Source organism: Condylura cristata, unplaced genomic scaffold (genome assembly GCF_000260355.1).
Source record: "Condylura cristata isolate star-nosed mole 26May11 unplaced genomic scaffold, ConCri1.0 scaffold00006, whole genome shotgun sequence".
Classification (NCBI taxonomy): domain Eukaryota; kingdom Metazoa; phylum Chordata; class Mammalia; order Eulipotyphla; family Talpidae; genus Condylura; species Condylura cristata.
The window spans coordinates 8701209-8722637 of NW_004567107.1; the positions used below are offsets into that span (position 1 = coordinate 8701209).

Here is a 21429-nt window from a genome sequence, read left to right on the forward strand (position 1 = left end):
AGCTCATCGCTTTCCCAGGCGCTTCAGATGCAAGGGATGTAAAAAGGCTGGCCCAAGAAAGCGTTTGGGAGAAGTACACTTGGGGGCCACTCACTGCAGAAAGCCTTTATTTTGAGCCAGTTTCTAGAACTGCATCCTCTCTGCCAGGCCGGCCAGGGCCAGCGGTGCAGAAGGAAACCTGTGGCAGAGACAGCAGAGCTTACAGCTTGGTCCTGTGGCCCACGATCTCGTCCCAGCCTTTCCGACACGTCCTGATGATCCACTCATGCTCATCGTCATCTGCAAGGCAAGAGGAGGGGCTGGTCAGGCCTGGGCTCCCGGGACCTTCCCTGCCCTGGGAGACCCCCGCTGGGGCCTCAGAACAGGGGGCCTCTCCAGGGCAGGGGGAGAGTGGCCTGTGTGACCAGTCTTTTTAGCTCTGTGTTAGATGGATCAGACCTGTGTACGAAAACCAAATCCTTCCGCCGCCGGCAGAGGCCAGGTCTGGGGGAAACTGGACGCAAAGGGCCTTGCTGTGTGTGCATGCGGCTGGTGGACGCTGTTCAGCCCCACCATCAGCTCAGTGCCAGGTTCCTGTGGACTGACATTATTTTATTTTTTCCCTTTATCCCCCAAACCCACACCCAGCTCACCCCACCCTCCCCACCATGACAGGAGTCCATTCTAATGGTGCAATTCAGACCCCTAGGAATGCATGCAGCTCTGTAAAACATGTACTGTGTTTTGTGTGTGAATGTGGTTTCAATTTACATAGATGGCATTGTGCTGTGAGTTTCATTGTGTCTTGCTTTTTTCACTCAACACTACATTTTCAGGATCTATGTTTGTTGCGACATGGACATCCAGTTCTCTGCTTCTTGCTGCTGCCTAACAGTCCATGGTGGGCTTCTGGCATGTTCTCTAGCCACCATCCCGGTGGTGGACACAAAGGTGGCCTCCACCTCCCAGTTTCCAGGAAAAACGCTGGGCAGACCTGCCTGGGTTTCTGGAAGGACTCCTCAGGTTATATTCCAGGGTGGGATGGGTGGGTCAGGGGCACAGAGTCACAGGCAAACTGGCCCACAGGGACCCCCACTGAGTCTGGGGGGTGGGGCTTGGAGAGAACAGTGCTGCTCAAGGCGGGAAGTGCGCTTGCTTCTGTCCTTACTCAGTGCCGGCGTGTCCCGAGCCCCTTCCGGAAAGCACCAGATGCAGCATCTGGGAGGAGGCTTTTTACCATCCTACTGTGTGCTTCTGCTTCACAATCACCAGACCTCAGGCGGTCTTTGTAAAAGCCCTGTAGAGTCTGGGACATCGCCTCCATTTGTAGAGGGGACGATCTTTGTCCCTGTGTCCACACCAGTGGGAGTCACACCAAGGACCACCAGGCCCTCCCACCCCTGGGCAGACTCTGGGGCCCGCAGGGGAGGCTGCACCCACAGAACTAGGCTTCTCTGGCCTGAACGTACCTCCTTTCCTTATTGCCCCGCTTACACTATTTCTTGGTGACCTAAGGAAAAATTTGCTGCCTTGCACACTCTGGCCTTTAAGAACTGTCCCAAGCGGCCAGTGGGCCTCAGTTTCGTCCAGGGAAGGTGCCTGGGACTCTGCGTGGCTGCAACCCTGGGGCCCAGAGCTCGTCGGTACACAAGGAGTTAAGTACTGGTGAAGCCCACTTTTGCCACACCGAGAGCAGCCTGGTTGATAATTACAGTTCTGAAGTCTCCAGGCTATTCGAATCAGTGCAGCTGCAACCTCTTCAGTGGTAACCCCTGAAACCAGACAAACTGGGTTTATTGTGCTGAACCAGTCCTGGGCCCCTCCCTGATCGTTACAAATTGACAGCAATGGACTTAACAGCCCTCTTCACTACCCCTTTCACTCTACCTGGCTGCACAGCCGCCAATTTGAATCACAGATGCCTCCCCGCCAGCTGCTCACCAACCCACCCGCCACCTCCCCATGCCTCACCAGAGCGTCCCCTGGCCCCACCACGCCAGGGTGAGGCCGCTGGAAGCGCATTTCATCAATATTTAAAATGGAATTAAACCTGCAGCTTTGATTAATGCCTCCCAGATCCTGGGAGTTGTGATTACTATTTTGCAAATTGCGATTGTTGGAATATGTTAATATGATTGTCTGAGAACATCTTCACCTTCTCAGATAATTTCCCCCCCCCCCACCTTTTTGGCAAGAGGGGAGGGTGGAGGGGAGGGAAAAGGATGGGGAAAAAACACCCCACAAACTCTTTAATCATTCGTAAATTATTACCCTCAGCACAATTGCCCTGGTTCAGAGGGCAAGCAGAGGGAGATTTCTGGTTTGGTGCATTTATCTTGAAAAGTTCTGGGCCCCATTGCTTGAGTGATTCCACTCTGGGACACGATTCAAAGGGAATAACCTCTTTGTCTCGGTACCTTTTAGAATCAAGAACACGGAAATCAACAACATGTCTAAAAACAAGAGAATGATTACTTGGTCACCGTTCATTCATTTGCCAGATAACTTCCAAGCAACCACTGTGTGAGTGCCACACTAAGCTGGGGGAAGCATGTGAGGCGCTAAGGGAATAGTTAGCAGCTACTGAAAAAAATATGGTTTGAAGGCTATACAGCAATATAGGGGGCTGCTGTTGCCATAACAACAACAAAACAACAATAATAAAAAGGCGGGAAAGGCCAGCACCGGAACTTCACAGGTAGTGTGGTCTGTACAGTTTGTGCACAGAGAAAATATTAAAGATAGCAAATCAAAATGTGAACTATGGGCAACTTGAGCATTGGGACCAGAGAGGCTCTTCTGCTTGGGGTCTTTCCCAAATCTGTCATGAAGGTGCATTGACAACAGAAAAATTGCAACTATTGACTTCTTTCCTATCCTCCAGTTGAATGCCTTGGGAATTTCCTGCATCTGATCATTGAAATAAAATCTCTCTGGATTCCTAGAAATGGCCACTGGATTTCTGAACGTCTGAAAAAGTTTGAAGGCCCCACAGAAAAGTACTGGTAAAAATGCCTGAAGATCTTTGACTTGCTCCATCTCCCAGAATTCCACATCATTTATGTGGGCTCTTGCCCTCAGAGAGGTGCAGCCTTGTTCCCCACACCTTGGGTGTGACTGTATAGAGTGCTTCCAGCAGAGAGGCAGGGCGGCAGCACAGAGAGAGAGGTGGGAGAGCCCTCTTCTGGTGGGGAGACCTGGCTTAGCACCTCAGGTGAACAGGGGTCAGCCCCATGGATGAGGGTACCCTCAATGGGAGGTTCTGACCGAAGCCTTTGTCCTCTGTGATTTTCCTCCCTAAAGCCCATCACTCCAGCCTGACCATGAGAAAACACCAGCAAAACCCTGGTCAAGGAACATCCTACAAAATACTTGACCAGATCTCAAACCTGACATCCAGACAAGGAACAGCCTGAGAACTGGTCACAGCCCAGAGGAGCCAAAGGGGGTCAAGTTCCCGAAATGTAAGGGGAATGGGTGAACCGGTTGGGGTCATAGAACAGGAAAAAGAACACCCGGGGAAGAAGAAACCGGAAAGAAGGAGCTCTCGTCTGCTTCAGGGCCCTAGTCTGTCATCACACCCGTCACTGCCCCTCTTCATTCCACCTTGATTCTGAGTGTGAAGATCGTAGTCAGTCTCTGTTCACCCATAGCAAGAAGCGCACCCTACAACCGAAGCTCATAGGGGAGCTGGTGTGGGGGATTACCTGGAATGTTCTGCACCATTTTGTAATAATTCTGGCAATGTGAAATGTGTTCTAAATAACTCATATATATAAATAAGTAAAAGTATGTGTGTGTGTGTGTGTGTGCGTGTGTATAAATATATAAATCAAGGGAGCTGAGGTTCATCTTGTTCTCTGAGAGGAGCCAATTTTTAACTCCCAACCATGCAAACTGAAGTCCTTCACACCCCCTCTCCCTTCTGCCCTTCCCCCCCAACGGTGAGCCTACATTCTTTGCACACTTCTGTGTTTGTTCTCTCTCTTCATGGGCCATCAGCTCTCACTGCAGGGGTCAAGTCTACTTGGGATCCCTGGAAACCCCACATACAGTAGGTGCCCAATACATGACTTGTCAGATGGAGTCTGGAAATTAGCCCGTCTGTCTTGCCGTCAACGCCACCAACAAACATTCCCTGAGCACCTCCTTTACCCAGACCTCAGTTCGGTGTCACTGTTTGGGGGCCCTAGTCTGTCATCACACTCTATCACTGTCCCTCTTCATTTCACCTTCTTCACAGCTTATGCCTCACGCTGCAGTTTCCTGTGTATTTACATGTTGTCTGTCTCCTGCATTCGAAGTGCAAGCTCCCTGGAAACTGGGAGCCATGACTGCTCATTCACCATGGTACACAGGAGCCTTGGTCCTTATCTACTGAATGAGTCCATCGATGAGTCCAATTCTGTGCCCAATGTGGGGTTCAGAGGGGACTGAGGCTAGGAGGGCTCAGGGTTGAGATTTAGGGTAGTCTGCCTTCAGGCAGAGATTTCTTTTTTCTGGTTCAGGAAGCTTTGGCCCTTGCTGCCACCTGCATCCTCTCCCCTGCCCTCCTCCAGTCCCCACAGGCTCCAGCCATCATTGGGAGAATCGACTACTTGTAGAGAAGAAAAGAAATTTGCTCTGAGAGGTCCCCCGATTAGACCCTGAGCACCCCTGTTGAGTAGGTCACCTTCCCCTGGACATCTGGCCCCTCCGTCAGATCCGCCTCTCCTCCAGCCTGCCTCCCTCCCTGGCCTCCTCACGCACACGCCTCACCCTGCAGTACCCAAGTGCTCCTGCTCATCAGCACCTCTTTGCCTTTGCACATGCTGTTCCTCTGGGAGGAACACCCTTCCATGCAGCACTGCTTCAGCTACAGGAACTCTCAGGGCTCGAGAGGCCCCAGATACTTCCCGTGTCTGGGCCTTTGTGTAGGTAAAAGTGGAGAAAAGCCCATATAAGAATGTAACAATCATGGTATATTTCAAACATACACTTGACAAAAGAAGGCTTTTAGTACAAACAACCGTAGGTAACAAAAGTGTGTAATTCCAGGAATTCCTCCAGAGAAATCTATAGCCACAGTGCGCCCAAAGTGGGTGGCCAGGAAAGGGGGTGAATCGAGAGTATCTGATGAGATGGGTCATCTGTGAGCCCTTGCGGATGTGTGTGGCCGAGGCCCAGTGTCCCGGCTGCTCATGACCCCTGCCTGGACGCCACCTCCCTTCACCCTGCCTGGGGCAGCCATGACTGAGTCACTGTAAGCACAGATCTGTGCTTAAGGAGAATTTAATAAACACATGGTGAGTGGATGAATAAAGACATATCAATCCGGGTCCATAAAAGCAATAGGCTTACTCTGTAGGATTTGGACAAAGGAGGAAGAATTTCCTCCCTGCCCTCAGCAAACACAGCTTCTGAGAGGGCAAAGCGTACATGTCAAGCTCAAGGTCAAGGCCAGGACATGATTTCCTTTTGTGTCAAGGTCCTAGATGGAGCAGCCCTACCGCACAGTGGGGAGGGAATGTCTGGGTTTATACCTGGGCACTAACCACACTTGGGGTGCTCCCAGCCCTGGGGCCTGGGGCCCACCTCCAGTGAGGGCAGGGCCCAGGGCAGGCCTGCACAGGCCAGGGAGCAGGCCTGGGTCACCAAGGGTATCACCCGTACCACTGTCTCCCATTGGGCTCAGTGTGGGGGGAAAAGAGACCTGAAAACCACATAACAGTTGCAGGGCCGTGTTCCTTCCACACCTGACTGGAGCAGTGTGGGAGGACCCTGGAGAGACGGGCTTTGGAGCCGAGACCGCTGTGAACTGGGACAGCAAGTATGAGTGCCCCTGAGCCTCTCTGGGTCTCCTTTCCTCACCTATGAAGGGACCTGCCTGGAAGGTTTCCTGTGAGCCTCAAGTGAAAACATTCCTGAAGAGTGCTGGCTGTGCAGGAAATGCCCAAGTTGCCTTTGCAAAGTGGGACTTGAGGACCCTCCTGAACCAGCAGCCACTAGCGGGAGGATCTTAGACAAGCCACGCCCTGGGCCCTCCGGCCAGTACTGGTTTGCCAGACCACCTGTGGGTGCCATGAGGAACCACACTAAGTGGGCTCCAGGAAGTGAGGGCCAGGGGGGGGTCTTTCATTCCCAGATGCCTCCTAGAGGGCTTTCAATTTAAGGGTTCCTGTGGGGATGGAGGAGGAGCCCAGGCTGGAGGCCTTCAGAGGATCATGAGGCTAGAAGCCAAGAGATCCATGAGCTCAGCTAATGATTTTTGCTCAAGGAGGTGGGGGTGGGCAGGCAGGGGCAGGCCAGCCCAGGAGGGCAAAGGTGCAGATGCAGGTTATCGGCACCCACAAGCCTGGCTCTGCTCCTCAGGGCGGTGCCTTGGCAGCCTGTACACCTGCGATGCACTCCTGTGTGTGTGAAGTGGGGGAGCTGGGTGGGGACTAGAAAAGGGAGGGGGCCAGGATGAAAGGCTTCTCGCCTGGGGTGAGGGGAAGAGGCTCGTGGAAAGAGGGTCCTGCTCTCCTCCCCCCGGTTGTCCCCCTTAAGGATGAGAAAGCTTGGGCTTAGAGGGTGAAAGGGCTGGTGTGAGCACTGTGCCTAGGCTGAGTGTCCCGCTCCGTGTGGTGAGTGTGTGACGCTCCCTGTGTGGAGAGTGCGTGATGCGTGTGTGCTGGCGGCTGAGGTGTGGGTGAAGAAGAGTGTGTGCTCATGGGGTGTGTGTGGGTGTGAGTCCCTCAAATTTTAGTGTGTATGATGAGATGCCAAGGGAGGGGCCCATCTGATCCCCCTGCCGTAGCCTGGGGCACACCCAGGAGGCCAGGCCTCGCTTGGCTCTGGGGAAGGAGGCTCTGTCCTGAGCGCTGCCCTCTTTTCCTGGGGTCAAGGCCCCTCTCAGCAGCTCCTGGTGACCCCTGGCTCGAGGCTGGGGTGGGATGTGCACAGCAAACCAGGCACTCCAGCCTGTGAGCGGGTGCTGTCCCCCCACAGCCTGGCCACACCCTCTGTGTAAATGCAGGTCTGTGTGAGCTGGTGGGGCAGGGCCAAGGCCCCGGGGTAGCCGGTGCCCACAGAGAGGGTGGTAACGCCTGGCATCCCTGGCACAACTCACAACAGAGAAGCTTTGAACTTTGCTGCTGTGTTCTGGCCCGAGGCCCAGGCCACTCCGTCACAGACGTTGACCGAGGTTGCGGTCCAGGTAGAGAGGACCGTGGGGCCGCCCTGGCTTCTCCTGGTAAGGGAGCATCCTCTGGGTTCGTGGGTGGGGTCTGGGCACGGGCAGGGGTGAGTTAGACCGGCAGCTTCAAGCTCAGGAACCAACGTGCAGGGTCCAGCACGCATAAGCTTTTGAAGGCTTATTCAAAGGAGCTGGGAAAATGACTGACTCTAACATATAAAGAGGGAGACCGAAATCAATCCACGTTGTAATTGATGCATTCAGCTACAATCATTAAATTTAGCAATAAAAATAACGCATTGCACTTGAGACCAGTGTGTCAGCCTGGCTTCCTCCTCCTGCCAGCCTTTTCCTGCAAGCACATGGCACTCCAGAAATCGCAGCCAATTGTTAAAGGCTTGTAGTCACACAGTTTACCAAGCACAGTTTCAAAGATCCCTTCAAAGTTTTAACCGCAAGAAGAAAGTATTATTTCATGTGGGAGCGTGAACACTTTGCTTGCCTATGCTGAAAAGATGGATGGGGGTGAGCTGCAGGGTCAGGCTTAGGGCTGGGCCAGGGCTCCGGTGAGTCGGGAAGATGGCCAACCCCACGCAGCCCGCGCGGCCAGCCTGCCAGGGCCCAGCCGGCCTTGTCGCAGGCGGGAGTTTCAGGAAAAGCACGCAAAAGGTCACCACGACCTGGGGGTCTCCTCAAGGCTGCATGCTGCTGGAGGCCTCACTAAGTGCCACACAGTCAGTCTTCTGACACCTGGAGCAGCGAGCGCTTTGCTGGTGGGTGCAGACATTCTAGCATGTCCCCAAGTGCCGAAACCATCCTGGTGTGGCCAGTGCCCACAAGGAGCAGGCACCAGGGCCCCCAGTATCTCCTCGAGACCAACGACTCCCACCAAGTGAGAGTGAAGTCGCCAGCCATTCTGATAGCTGTTCTTGCTCCCCTTCCCCTACCTGTTTTTTCCCTGCCTCTGCTCTCCAGCAGGGTGTGGACAGAGGGCCGCAGGGGGCAGTTCTGCCAGTTGGGAGAGACTGGGCGCTGAGTTGAGGCTGGGCAGTGAGGACAGCCGGAGCCATGTCAGATTGAAGGGTCTGCAGAACTCAGTGCCAGGCCAGAACCCACACAACCCTGACTGCAATCTGCCCAAGGCAGCGAGACCATGCCTTGTCACCGGGACGCCACCGAGTCTCGCAGAGGCGGGAGAGGGGCCTCCGGGCCACAGCCACGTCTGTCTGGAGATGAGGCCGCCACTCTTTCATGCGCCCTGAAAAACCCTCTGCAACTGCCCTGGCTTCACTCACTCTGAAGCCCAGAAGCTGAGCTCTCTCCTGATGTCTGAGGCTGTCTCCTGTCCTCTGTGTGCCTGCAGCTGGAACGCCCTGCTCCAGTGCACTCCTACTCACCGTCAAAGCCCGTCTGTCCATCACCACCTGTGGGAACGCCCCCCTTGGCTTATCCCCCTCATCCACCAACACACCAGCAGGTCTCTGATGCTCCCTCTTGAGGCTCCAAGCTCCTGCACCCCCTGGTGCCTCTGCTCATGCCTCTGCTCATGCTGTTCCTCCCCTTCCATGTAGCCAAACCCGCCTCTCATCCGATAAGGCCTAGCCAGCTCCCAGCTTTTCATCTGGACTCCACTGGGACACGTGGGCTCTTCTCTGAGCTCTCCACACACCCCCACATACTGTGCCTCTGGCTCCAGGAGAACATGCCTGGTTTTGGGGGGGGAAAATGTCTTGTCTGATATTTCAACGTAAACATCAACATGACAGGGAATGTAGTTATGTCAGATTTCCTCCCATGGCCTTATTTTTATGGTTTATGCTATTTGCATTCCGAACCCCACTAGGAGGGATGGGAGGTTCAGGCATTTGAGCCCTGGGGCTCCTTTCATTTTGGAGAACACCCGGCCCAGCCCCTGCGAGGGGAGCATGCTGAGGCTGGCCCCCAGGTGAGACCCCAGTATCTGTGGGGGGTCCAATGAAGGCCTGTGTCTGGTGGGCCCCCAGGGGGCTTGAGGTTGAAGGGGAACACATCCAGAACAAGGCCTAGGGCTGGACGGACGAAGAGATGGAGGAGCAGCAGACCTCCAGTCCTGTCCTGAAATCAGCACCAAAGCAGGTGCGCCCCGCTTCTCAACTACCAGTGTGGTCACCCCCTCGCCCCCGCACACACACACTGGGAGAATCACCACGGCTGTGGCCTTGGAGAAGCCCTGCTCACCCATGATTCCAGTAACACCCAGCACACCCCGGGAGGAGGCTCCTATTTCTACATCCGTTTTTCAGATGCGGCAACCAAAGCTCAGAGAGATGAAGAGGCCACATGTGGACAAGAGCAGAGCCAGGACCTGACGGCGTTTGGTTCTAAAGCCCACCTGAAACCCTGACCGCTTGTCCTGAACCTGAGGGGGGCGGGGGGAGGCTCCCAGCCCGCAGCCCAGGTGCCCAGCTTGGGCTGGGGAAGAGAGAGGAGGCTCCCGGTCCAGGGGCCACTTTTGTTAAAGGAGACAAAACAAAGCACTAGCCACTGGCCCGACTCTAGCTAAGGGACAGCTGTACCTCTGCATATCTCCAGGAGCTGACACTGGGGCAGGGGGACACGCTGTGACCGGACTCTGATGGGGGTGAGGTGGGGAGATCCAGCGCCTTTGGCACTGGCATGGGGAGAGAGAGTGGCAAAGGGGAGTCCTCACAGCAGGTGGGGGGCAGCTGTTATTCCAGAGCAATGACCTTGGTGGGGCCTCAGGGCACCACTCCGCCCCTCTGCAGGCCCAGGGCTCTTGAGAGCATCCGCTTCTCTGGGGAGGAGGCCCATGGCCTTGTCCAGATTATCAGCAAGGGCCACAGCCTTGCGCTCCAGTTCACAGCATGGCCTCTGGTTCAGATCCTCATCCCTCCCTTTACTGGCTGTATCTATCAGAAAATAACCTACTCGCTGAACCTCAGTTTCCCCATCGGTCATACAGGAGCGTCCGGAATGCTCCTGGGGCCAGGTGGTGCGAGTCCCTGGCGCAGTGGAGGTCCTGGGGACTCCTCACTGCTGCTTCCACCCCTGCTGTGTAGGCAAAGCCCAGTGCAAGCACGTCGGCACTTTCTCCGTGGTAACAAGCGTGTATTGTCGCAAAGTCTTCATTACCACGCTGCTAACAATGCCAGGAGAAGGCAGGGAGGCCTGCGTGCCAGCCTCCAGGTGATTACAACATTTGGGTAAATTGCCTTTTGTCTGGAGGAGAGATGCCGGCGGAGGGGGCTGAGCCGAGCAGGGCTCGCCATTTTCCTGAAGCCACGAGGAAGGAAACACCTGGGAGGAGGTGCTAGCTCCCCACAGCAGCCGGCAGCAGCCCGGCTGGCAGGGCCCCTGGAAACTGGGCCAGCCCCACTCTAGTGGACAGGTGATTTGCCTTCTCTGGGTCTCAGGCACCTGAGACCTCGATTGGTCAGTGGCCTTGAAAGACTCTTTCCTGTCCTTTAAAAAAGATTTATGTATTTATGCACACAGAACTGGGGGTGCAGGGGATGAGAGGATTCACCGGAGACAGAGTGGGGAGCAGATTACTGAGGGGAGCAGCAGGGAGACAGGAGAGGTCTGCTGCGCCATGTGGGTCACCTCTGGGGCCCCAGGATCAAACTCGGCTGAGGTGGCTGAGGCCATGCTGGCTTGAGCCCGCTGCACCCCCCGGGAGGGCTCTCATCTTGTTCTTTTTGAACCATAAAGTGGGCAGAGAACTATCCAGAAAAAGCAACTGAGTCAATCTGACACGTGTAGTAAGTCTGGGTTCTTTCTTTCCAGGGAAACTCTGGCTTCTCAGTCAGAACCAGCCCGGTGTCCGCTTGGTGACTCTGGGTCCCACATTTCACCTCACCTCAGTGTTCTCATCTGGAAAATGGGGGCTATGGAGGTGACCGCTGTGCTGAAGCTAATGCCCGGGCCTGTTGGTATCACTCTCCTTGCTGTCACTGAGATAAAAGGGAGCCACCTCTGTGGAGACACAGGCCTCCTCCTTCAGGGCCGAATCCCTGCAGTGTTATCATTTACTCGAAGAACATACCAGTGTTGTTTAATCGGCTCCTTCCCTTCGGACTTTGGGATGTGTCCAGTTTTCAACTATTTAATAACGCCAGAGCAACTTTAGAAGGTCATTTCTAGGCAGCTTTTCTAGCGTTGGGAGGGAGGTGGATAAATACCAGTGTCTGGCGCGGCCAGCCTGCTGTGGCCTGGGCATCTTAGAGCTGGTCTGGTCAGGCAGAAAGAGGGAACGGTTCCCGGGGAAATTTTTTTATTATAATAGTTTATTTTTACATCATTTTGTGCCTTCTCCCACCTCAGTTGTAATCCCCGTGGGCGTCCCACCACCAATTCACCCATGTGCCATCACCATAGTCCTGTGCACGCACCCTCCCGCCCCATTTCTGATCCCATTGCCCACTCCACCCCCATAAAATGTCTCTGGTATATTGTTGTTCATTATTTATTGTTTTCCCCCTGGGGAAATCTTCTAACCTCACCAAGCCTCCATTTCCTCTTCTGTCAAATACACCTCTCGGTCGAGTGCCTGGTGCCTGGTAAATGCTTGGCCCGGGCTGGCTCTCTCCACGCCGGCATCTCCGTCCTCTTCGTCCTCTTTCTGGGGAAGCCAGCGGCCACCTCCCAGAGACTCCCGACCACAGAGGCCAGGCCACTGATTAGACCCCAATCCATACTCTTTCTTCCCATTGTCCATGGGCTTAGGCGAAAAAAGCCCGTGATCTGGATTTTAAAATTCTGTCTGGAACCCACAAGTTCAAAGGCACAGGGGCCCTCGCTGCAAATAATCACTGGTATGCAGTGTTTTTAAGAAGCTGAAGCCATTGTTTCTGATTGAAGGCAAGTTGGTGCTATTTTGAAGAGCAGTGCGATTAAGCGGTGGCGTTATCTCTCTAACCACTGGGAATTAGACGCCGTTTGAAAGATTTGTGAGCTCTAGGACATTTGCCAGATGTGCTTGATTCCACATTTCAGACAACAAAGGGGATAATGTTGGCGGGAATCTTCACGGCATTTCTGATGATCAGGGTATTCTCTGAGGATGGTACTGAGACCTTTCGGGGAAGAATTTCAGCTTTTACATAAACTAATTTGGGATGCTCACTCTCTCTTTTCCACAAAGCAAATTTAGTTCATTGTTAGTTGTATATGTTAAAATGGTTACGAGGGTTTTTTCCTTTGAATATTAATAATGTGCCTTTCATCTGAGACATTCACATGGGGTGTCATTAATTGCGGGGAGGGAGTAAGGATTAGCAGTGCAGTTATTTTGCAAATGACTCCTACGAGTAACGTCGAGGCAAGCCACAGCTCGGTGAAGAGACAACGTGCAAACCGCTAACACGGCTGGAGCTTATTCTTCCAGAAAGCCTTGAAAGGGGCACGGAGGAGGGGAAGGGTTAGCGCTAATCTCCCACTCTCCCACCATATTAAAGGTAATTATCCCAAATATCTTCAAATGCCTCCTCACTGGCCTACCGTGTAAAGGACCCTTTTCCAAATAAGGTAGTGTCGCATTTTGGGGACTGTGGCGTTTTTGTCTTAAGACTCTAAAGTGGACCTTTTCGTTGGTTCAGGAACATGCTGGGTTCCAGGAAGTGCATTTGGTGGAGGAACGCTATGAATGATGCAGCCCTCGGGGAGGGGAGAGAGCTAGGACCAAACCCCGAGGAAGATGAAAAGAGCTTTTGGGGCAGGGCTGGACTTGACTGAGCCCCTGCTCCCAGCTACGCGACCGGTGTCCTCGCGGCAAACTGTGGTTCATGGAAATTACCCACTGGGCAAGGTAGGAAGGAGCAGAGGTGACAGGCAGGTCCGGTTGCTCAGCACGGGCTGGCGAGGGTCCTCCACAGTGGTCAGGCCCTTCTCAGCTGCACTTCGAGCTTAGGACGGACAGGTCAAGCCATATGCCGTTCTGGTGGGTCGCAGGTGAAGACTTTATGGACCTCTGTTATGTGCTGAACATTGAGGTATGAGGAAAAGGGGTCAAGGGAGTTCAGAGAGTGAAAGTGAATCCAAGGTGACCCTTCTGCAGGGCCCCAGCTCGTGGCCCCCTAGGAACCGAGCACCCTGGCTCTGCGCTGTCCTGGGCGTGTGCTTCGTAATAGCAGAGACTTGGGCTGCTGTGTCTACCGGGAGGTGGCCTGTCCCCACCTCAGACCTGACCAGCGGTCCTGTGCCTTCCGGATGCCAACAGGAAGTACTGTTTATGGGGGCAGATGGAAATCCAGAGGAAAACAGACGACGGACAGAGGCCCAGTCAGCCCCTGGCCGGGAGAGGTGAGTCAGGGTAATGACTATGTGGCTGCCGACAGAGAACCCCTCTTAGTGGTTTCCGGGACATTCTCATCTTGATCTGTCCTATATTATCAGAACCAAAATACTCCTTGGCTACCTTTGTCCTCCATCATAGCCTCTTAAGGTTGGAATGACCCTAGAAATTATCCAGCCTAAGTCCCTCATTTGACAGATGAAGAGAAAGGGACCCAGAGAGGGCAGGCATCGACCCAGGTCAGCCAGCAGGCAGCCAGAGAGCCAGTCAGGCCCCCATTCTCCACTCTGCAGCCCGCGGTCCTTCGATGCCCCCTTTCTGGCCATCTTGCCAGAAGGCTCTCCTATCTAATCTTTCCTGCTTTGTCCCCTTCTCTGTATGTAACTAGAGGAGTCTTTCAAGAGGGTGGATCAGTTACTATTCTACCTGCCTGAAACCTTCCTTTGCCCTCCCTCCTCACTCCCCCACTACACCACCCCCTTCCCCATCCTCAGGTGAAAAGACAAGTGACAGTTCCAGCTGCCCTCATCATCCCACCTCTTGCTCCTTCTCTCTTGCTCTTCTTCACCTGGCGTATTGTCATCTCATGCTCCATGAACTTCATGGAAGCCCCAGGATATACAATGGCCTCCCCCACCTCTAATCCTTTGCAGATACTGTTCCCTCTGCTTTAACACGCTTCCCAGCCCTACTGTATCCTCTGCTCTTCTTAGGTTTCACATTACATCTAGCTTTTCCCAGGAAACCAGCCTGGCCCGCTGACCTCAGAGTTGGGTCTCCCTCCTGAGTTCATGACCGACTTTGCTGTCCGTTTCTCCTGCTCCAGTGACACTGACCACCTTCATGCCTAACCAAAGCCTTCTAGATGCCAAGCCTTCTAGATTCAGCTTCTTGAAGCCGGGGCTGGGACGACATGGACATTTATTTCTGTTTTTCCAACCGGCCCCCCGTCAAGCGCTTTGAGGCAGTATCGGTAAATCATGGTTGACAAGACATTCTTCAGTGTCTGTCCTTCTCCAAACTTCCTAAGAATGGCCTTCCCTTTTCCAGGATGCAACTTCTCAAGACTTTGTTTTCTAGAGTGGTTTTATGTTCACAACAAAACTGTGAGGAGAATATAGAGATTTTCCATTTTCTCCCTGCCCTGCACATGGCCAGCCTCTCCATGATCATCACCCCTGCCAGAGGGGACACCTGTGACCGCTGATGAGCCTGCAGGGACACGTCACAATTACCCGGAGGAATATTAGGGTGGACACTCGGCGTTGTGGAGTCTGTGGGCTGGCCAAGGCACTCTATCATGCACCTGCCACCCAGTGCCACCCCAGATGCATCTTCTCTGTGGTGCAGAATAGGCGTGCCAATGCCAAGCGACAAAAGGGACAGATGATCCAGGTGTGAAGCTACTGATCTCAGTGCCAAGCCTTCCAGACTCAGCATGTTGGGGCTGGAGCTGGGGCTGCGCATGCTTCTGCTTTTCCAGCTGGCCCCCAGCCGCGTGCTTCGAGCCAGACAGAGGGAGAGGGAATGCGCTCTGCTACCCCTGCTGCTCACGCTGACGGTGTCTCAGCAGAGGCATTTCATAGCCAGCTCCCAGTTTTGCAACATGCCTGGAATCGACTTGACTCCATCTTTTTTTTTCTGCAGAGGCCCCAGTGGGCAATGCCCCCTCTTCAGAGGTCTGGGTTGCCTCTCCTTGGCATCCTGCTAAATTCTGATTACCCAATCTCTTGGTTTTCTCTCCCAGTTCTTGAGGTGATGGCCACTTCCTGCAGTTACTCTCTGTTACCTCAGTGTTCTTTCTCCTCTCACACTTACAGTTCCTGGGACCTATTTAACCAATTGCTTCAAAGGAAATTCCTGCTGATTTGCTGGCTACAGTCTGGCGGTCACAGGAAAGCTAAGCCAGAATCCCTGCTAACATGGATCTCACAGTCTGGGGCCAAGACAGGTACTCAGCAATTACTTGCGCAAGTGAGTACTTAATTCCAGTTGAAATAAGTAGTGGTGGGTCCTCCCTGGTGGCGCAACAGGTCAAAGCGCAGCACTATGAAGCTGTCTGCAGCCACTGCAGCACGAGTTCAATCCCCGGCCAGGGAGATGCTCCACATGGTGCAGCAGACCTCTCCTGTCTCCCTGCTGCTTCCCTCAGCGGTCTATTTCAGTAGACCTGCCTGCTCTGCTCCCCACTCTGTCTCTGGTTAATTGTCTCAACCCCCCACCCCTCAGCGCCTCTAGACTGTACCTCAGTTCTATATCCATAAATAAATCTTTTTTTTTTTTTTTAAGAAGGAAGTGGTGAAGCAACACGAGATACTAGCATAGTAAAGGCCCAGGTTAGCATTGTTCAACTCAGGCCCTCCTCTTATTTGATCAAGAGGCATCACAATGGACCATGAGGCTCTAGCAAAATTACTGTTCCGCCCTGCGTTCATGGGGAAGGGGAAGTCGTTCAAGGAAACTGCCAGGGGCCCAGAGAGGAAGTATGGACCCTGCTTTTCCAGTAGCACCACTGGTGGCATAAGGGGTCCCAGCTGCAGGAGTCATCTGAAACATCAGCTAACAACTCCCTTTGCTCCTATTCCAGCACCACAGGGCCACTCTCTGACTATCATGGAATCTCTGAGTAAATTTCCCCATGAAGAAATTTACGCCTCATCACTCAGGCGTTTGTCTTTTATCCGCCAAAGCTTCTTAGCAAATGAAGCACGCACTGGCACACACCTACGTGTGGACAGGAGAAGAGAAGACACAGACCGGGGCAGCGGAATCAACATACCTGCATTTCGCAGAAAACGATTCTTATAATCTTTGATGACCCCCGTTTTGGGGTCGTAGAAGCCATCTCCGCAATCATAGCAGCCTTCAGGGATTTTTCGAGGTGGGTCCATATTGGTGAGTTGAGAGATACCTTCAAGGACATTATGGATAATTAATTCACCGCCACGGTTAAATCCAAACAGTCGCCTCTCCCCAAAGTCTCAGGGTCTTGGAAAGTGGCCCAGTGGGCTTCTTCCTTTGTCTCCATACCCTCTCTTCTAGAGCTACTAGGACGCAGGCTCAGGTTCTGGCACCTGAGAGGCCCTGAGGACGCCTCTGGGTGTGTCACATGGATGGAAAGTCTCCGGGAAAGGGTGGCATTCGAGGTGGCGAAGCCCAGGGGCAGGAGCTTGTGACTCATTCAGAAAACTTGGGGGGGCAGGGCATGCATAGGGAGAAGCGCAGTGGGCAGGAGGCAGGGCATTGAGAATTTGGGTTCTCACCAGTTACCACACTCGCTGCCTGGCCCTAAGCTGACCATGAGCCAGGCATGGTGTTAAATGCGTGTCTCCTACCACTGCCCTTGCGCTCACAGCAGCCCGTGGCTCCTTTTCCCAGATAAGGAAACTGAGGCAGGGTCAGCTGGAGGTTCTGTGAGACAGGGATCCAACGGCCCACCAGCCCCACTGCACCGAGCACACGTCCCTTGCGCTGCCCCACTGCAGGGTTGGTCACTGCAGGTGACCGACAGCTGACATATCTTGTGCCTGTGTGTGTGCAAGGCCACAGAAACCCACTCTTTCTGTGTATCGTCTTATCCACAACAGGCTCGCAGCATAGATGATGCTATTGCCCATTTTGCAGGGGAGAAACTGAGGCTCACAAAAGTGAGTGGCCTCCAGCTACAACAGTGGAAGTGACGTTTTCAGACTTACTTTCTGGCCCTACACCTGGCTCTTCTGAGTTCTACGGCCCCTGCTGGACTCTCCCATACACCCCTTGGGTAACTTCGATGGGCCTGGCTCCACTGATGTAAACTGCTGCCTTTCTTCTGGTGTGGAGCGCGAGGGGGTGAGGGGGACACAGCTGGATACCTGCAGCCTTCAAGCCATGGCAGATCTCGGTGTAAAACCTCCGGTCGTAGCTGTCGCAGTAATGCCAGTTCTTCGCCTCATACTGGAGCCCATCGGGGAAGGTGTAGGTGCCCTGGAGAGGAGGAGCCCACTCAGCACGTGGGACGGAGGGGCCTCAAACCCTCTGCCTAGGGGCACAGGCATGGAGGAGGACGTGGCTTTTTCACTGCCTCAGAAAAGAGGTGATAACCCCCCAACCATCGTGGCTGCGATGATCAGGGACACAAAGTGCCTTATCCTGTGCCTGGCCATTTGGAATATGGCAACTCATGCTGTGACCTTGGGCAGATGACCAGCCCTCCCCAACCCTGGCTTCTTTATTTGTAGAAGCTGGGTGATAATGGTGTATATTTAAGGGGGTGAGCCAGTGACCGTCAATGGGAGCAGCGCTCAGCTCTCAGTAAGCAATCAATAAATAGTATGTTTTTCAAGTTTTTTATTATAAGCATAGCTAAAAAGGTCATGGACCTGTACTCAAGCACATTCTACTTTCGCCTCCTTAGTGCTAAAGGAAGCCTCAGGATGCAGGCATCACCTTGGCCTGTGCACCAGGAAACAGGGGTGGAAATTCCAGTACTATTAATTCATTGTGTGACCTTGGGCAGGTCACACCCCCTTCCTGCAATGTGCTAGGCACTAGGGACACAGTGATGAATACGACTAGGGGTGAGATTCTCTAAGCGGTAAAGCAAGGAATATCTCTTAGCCTCTCTTTAGGTTATGAGCCAACCACTGTAGAACTCCTTAGTGAAAATGACAAGGGCTACAGATCTTCCCCAGAGAAAAATAGAGTCCAGTATGCATAGGCACTCTTGTCTATGAGTAAGAAGGTTTCACGGGTGCCCTGCACTCTACCCACAAATCCCTGGTTGGCTCCTTGGACTGGATGACTTGCCACGACAGTAGCGCTAACGTGAACAGAGTCCCCCCCTAGTCTCGTGAACTGCCCAGGAGGTGCAGTGATGGCTCCCCCAAAAGTGTCTACTTCTGATCTCTGGAACCTGTGAATAGCCACCTTATGTAGCGAAAGGGACATGTAGATGTAACTTAAGGATCTTGAGCTGGAGATGATTCTGGATCATCTGGGTAGGCCCAATGTCATCACAAGGGTCCCCCCAGGAGGGAGGCAGGAGGGCCAGAGTCACAGAAGGTGAGGTGATGCTAAAGCAGTGGAGAGCAAAAGAGGGAGTGACAAGGGGCGGGGGTCAGAGAGACATATGGCCATGAGCCAAAGTATGCAGATGTCTTCTAGAAGCTGGAGAAGGCAAGGAAATGGATCCTTCCATAGAGCCTCTGAGAGGAATGCAGTCTTCTGGTTTTGATTTCTGACTTCCAGGGCTGTAGAGAGTAAGTTTCTGTTGTTTGAAGGCACTGAGTTTGTAGTGATTTGTTACAGCAGCAGTAGGGAACTAATACAAACACTGTCTTCGGTTTATAGACAAGCATCGCAAGTCTCAAAAGGGGAAGTCATGGACCCAAGGACACACAGTTAGTTAATGGCATAACAGGATTCAAACATATCCTAGCCTCTCCATGGACCCATCTGGATCCAGAAGAAGATAATTCCAGAACCCTGGGAGAGCAAGAGGAAGGGACATGAGGGAGTGGAAGGAGGTGGGCACCAGGCAGGGAGGGCAGGGGCCTACTCCTGTCTGGGCTCTCCCCTTCTCAGCCCCTCCCCCTTCCCAGGCTGATCACCTTTATGGCCAGTCCCTTTTCCCAAATGCCATCGTATCTGCTCCCGCTGGGGAAGTACAGGGTTCCTTGGCCGTGAAACATGCCGTCCTTCATTTCCCCGACATATCTCGTCTCGGTAGGGAGGATGTATTCAGCATTGCCCTCCATCCTGTGAGGACCAAGGGAAGCCACTGAGCCCTGCATGGCAGCCTGAGGAGCAGGACAGGCAGGCACAGAGGGCTTGTGGAATTTCATCTGGGATCCTCAGATGCCACTATCCCAGCAACATTCTGTTCAATACCAAAAATCCCTGTTGCCTTCAAAGGCTCAAAAGTGAGAGGGCTGTGATTTTGCAGGGAAGGGCAGGGTTTAGAAGATTTGTACTCCCTCTCACCTGCCGGCTGTCCTGTAGTTCACGCTGCTCCTGGGAACTCCCACTTAGAGGCCAGAAAGGGGAGGGATGAGCCAGGGGCAGCTGAGAGCAAGGTGCCTGGGAGCTGGTTCTGTGTCTTCCCTGCCCCCAAGCCCATGATACCATGTGGGGGAAGAGGGTTTGAATCTTAGTTCCCATTTTCTAGAGTAACATCCTGGAGACTTTCCTAAACCTTTCTGTTTGTGCTCCTTCCTGTCTTGGATCCTTCGCATGGAACACCTAGCATGTACGAGGTGCTGGGCTGAGTCTGGACCACGGGATACTGCACAGACACAAGAGGGACCAAAGCAGTCACAGCCTCTGTCCCCAGGGGTGGGGTGGGACACACAGTGACAGAGTGTGTAAATGCCAGGCAGAGGGAAGACAGGCCCTCTGGGGGGCACAGGGCAGGACCCCCAGCTCCACCTTTGACTTAGTTTCTTCATATGCACAGTAGCCTAGACTAACCCAGCTAGTGTGTGATGGCTTGACGTCAGGGGAGATTAAAAACAGATTTCATTCATGTCTTCAATCCTCCTGCACTAGCTGAAGTCACCTCTCCTAACTTGGCCGTGGGACTCCTGAGGCTTTTGTTTGTGCCTCTGTTGCACACTTAGCATTTTCTCCCTGTGTCATCATTGTGTTCCTCCTTTCCCCTATTTAATCACTTGTAGGGATGATGACCTTAGGATCCTCAGCTCCAGAATCTCCCATGTAAGGAATGAAGGAAACAGAAAAGCCGGTGACTGGCTGCCTGGCTGACAGAGGTGCTGTGGTGGCACAGGCCCCAGGCAGGAGAACACTGGGGTCGAGGAACAGCCACTGAGCCACGCAGACCTGGAGCCCCGAGGGATGCGCCGCTCCAGGCCTGCGTGACGGCAATTGCCTGAGCCTGAGCTTTGCATCTGTAAAATGGGGATAATGGCAGCACTCCTGTTCCCCTACCCCCTCACCAAAGCTGTTGAGATAATTGAATGAAATAATAGCTATGGGATTATAGTTGAATCCCTGGCATATAACAAAAGCTCAAAAATTATTTTGCTTTTACTCTGTTGCAAGACATGGGAGGAGAGAAAGACTTCCTCTTCACCTCCTTTCTTCACCTCCTTTCTTCCATCTCTTTGCATTCTTCTTCTAAATGCTTCTCTGACATTATAGTCTACCCCCTCTCACTGAATTGTCAACTGGACATCATTACTCAGACCTACAGCTCATGCAAAATGGAACTCATTCTCTCCTCCTCCAAAGCAGTCAGTCCTCAGAATTCTCAATTTCTATGAATGACACTAGGCTCCCTCCAGGGAGGGGGGATAGCTCAGTGGGAGAGCACTTGCCTAGCATGCACTAGGTCCTGGGCTCAATCCCCAGCCCTCCCAGCAAATGTCATAACTACTTTGAGCTTTACTTTTTTCACCTGTAAAATGGGGGTGATGGCCACAATCTTATAGAATTCCTGAGAGCAGGGGAAAGAATTAGGAAAGACATTAGGTGAAACTGTCTTCTCACTTATTTGTTTGCTGGCAATACACCAACTAGGTTAAGGATATATTAGCATTTTTCAGCCTTATCCCATATCTGAAAGTGGCAGATAGCAAATGCGCACAAATACTGGGGGCATGAATGAATCTCAGCTCTGCTGCTGTCATTGAGAAAGTTATTTCATTTCTCTGCATAGGCATTTTCCTGAACTATAAGACGGGAACATCCCAGCTGAAAGGGCATTTCTGAAAGTTAAAAGGGACAGTTCATGTGAAGCGGCACCAACTGCGTTTGCAAAGGCAAAAAGATTACTTTTCCCAAGCACAGATGTTGAAGACATCTGTGAATCAAATGGAGACCTTACCTCCCATCTACAAATTCCCCAATGTATTGGCTCCCGGTGTACTCCATGGGGCCCCCGCCTTTAGCTTCCAGTGATTGGGATCCGGGAGTCTTTCTGTATATCCCTTCACTATGACAACCGGGGTGGGCGGAGTCTAAACTAAGCCCCGCCCCCACGCTCTCCCAGACCGTCCAGGTA

General features: G+C 53.1%; 1 protein-coding gene across 1 annotated transcript; it reads right to left on the bottom strand.

The window, feature by feature from the left end:
* Positions 1-199: 199 nt before the first annotated feature.
* On the bottom strand, positions 200-21299 carry MORN5 (MORN repeat containing 5). The gene is made up of 5 exons (XM_004677932.1): positions 21253-21299; positions 19019-19166; positions 17282-17393; positions 16207-16338; positions 200-279 (listed from the first exon to the last, which is right to left on the bottom strand). Exons 1-5 carry the CDS (start codon positions 21297-21299, stop codon positions 200-202), a joined length of 519 nt encoding a protein of 172 aa, XP_004677989.1.
* Between the last annotated feature and the right edge of the window lie 130 nt (positions 21300-21429).

What these genes read in the sequence shown, in the direction of transcription:
- MORN5 (XM_004677932.1), bottom strand. Translation starts at nt 21,299, where the DNA reads ATGGAGTACACCGGGAGCCAATACATTGGGGAATTTGTAGATGGGAG. An exon ending in AAAAGGGACTGGCCATAAAG is followed by an intron (nt 17,394 to 19,018) that starts GTGATCAGCCTG and finishes CCTCCTCTCCAG; the next exon opens with GGCACCTACACCTTCCCCGA. An exon ending in TCGTTTTCTGCGAAATGCAG is followed by an intron (nt 280 to 16,206) that starts GTATGTTGATTC and finishes CTTGCCTTGCAG; the next exon opens with ATGACGATGAGCATGAGTGG.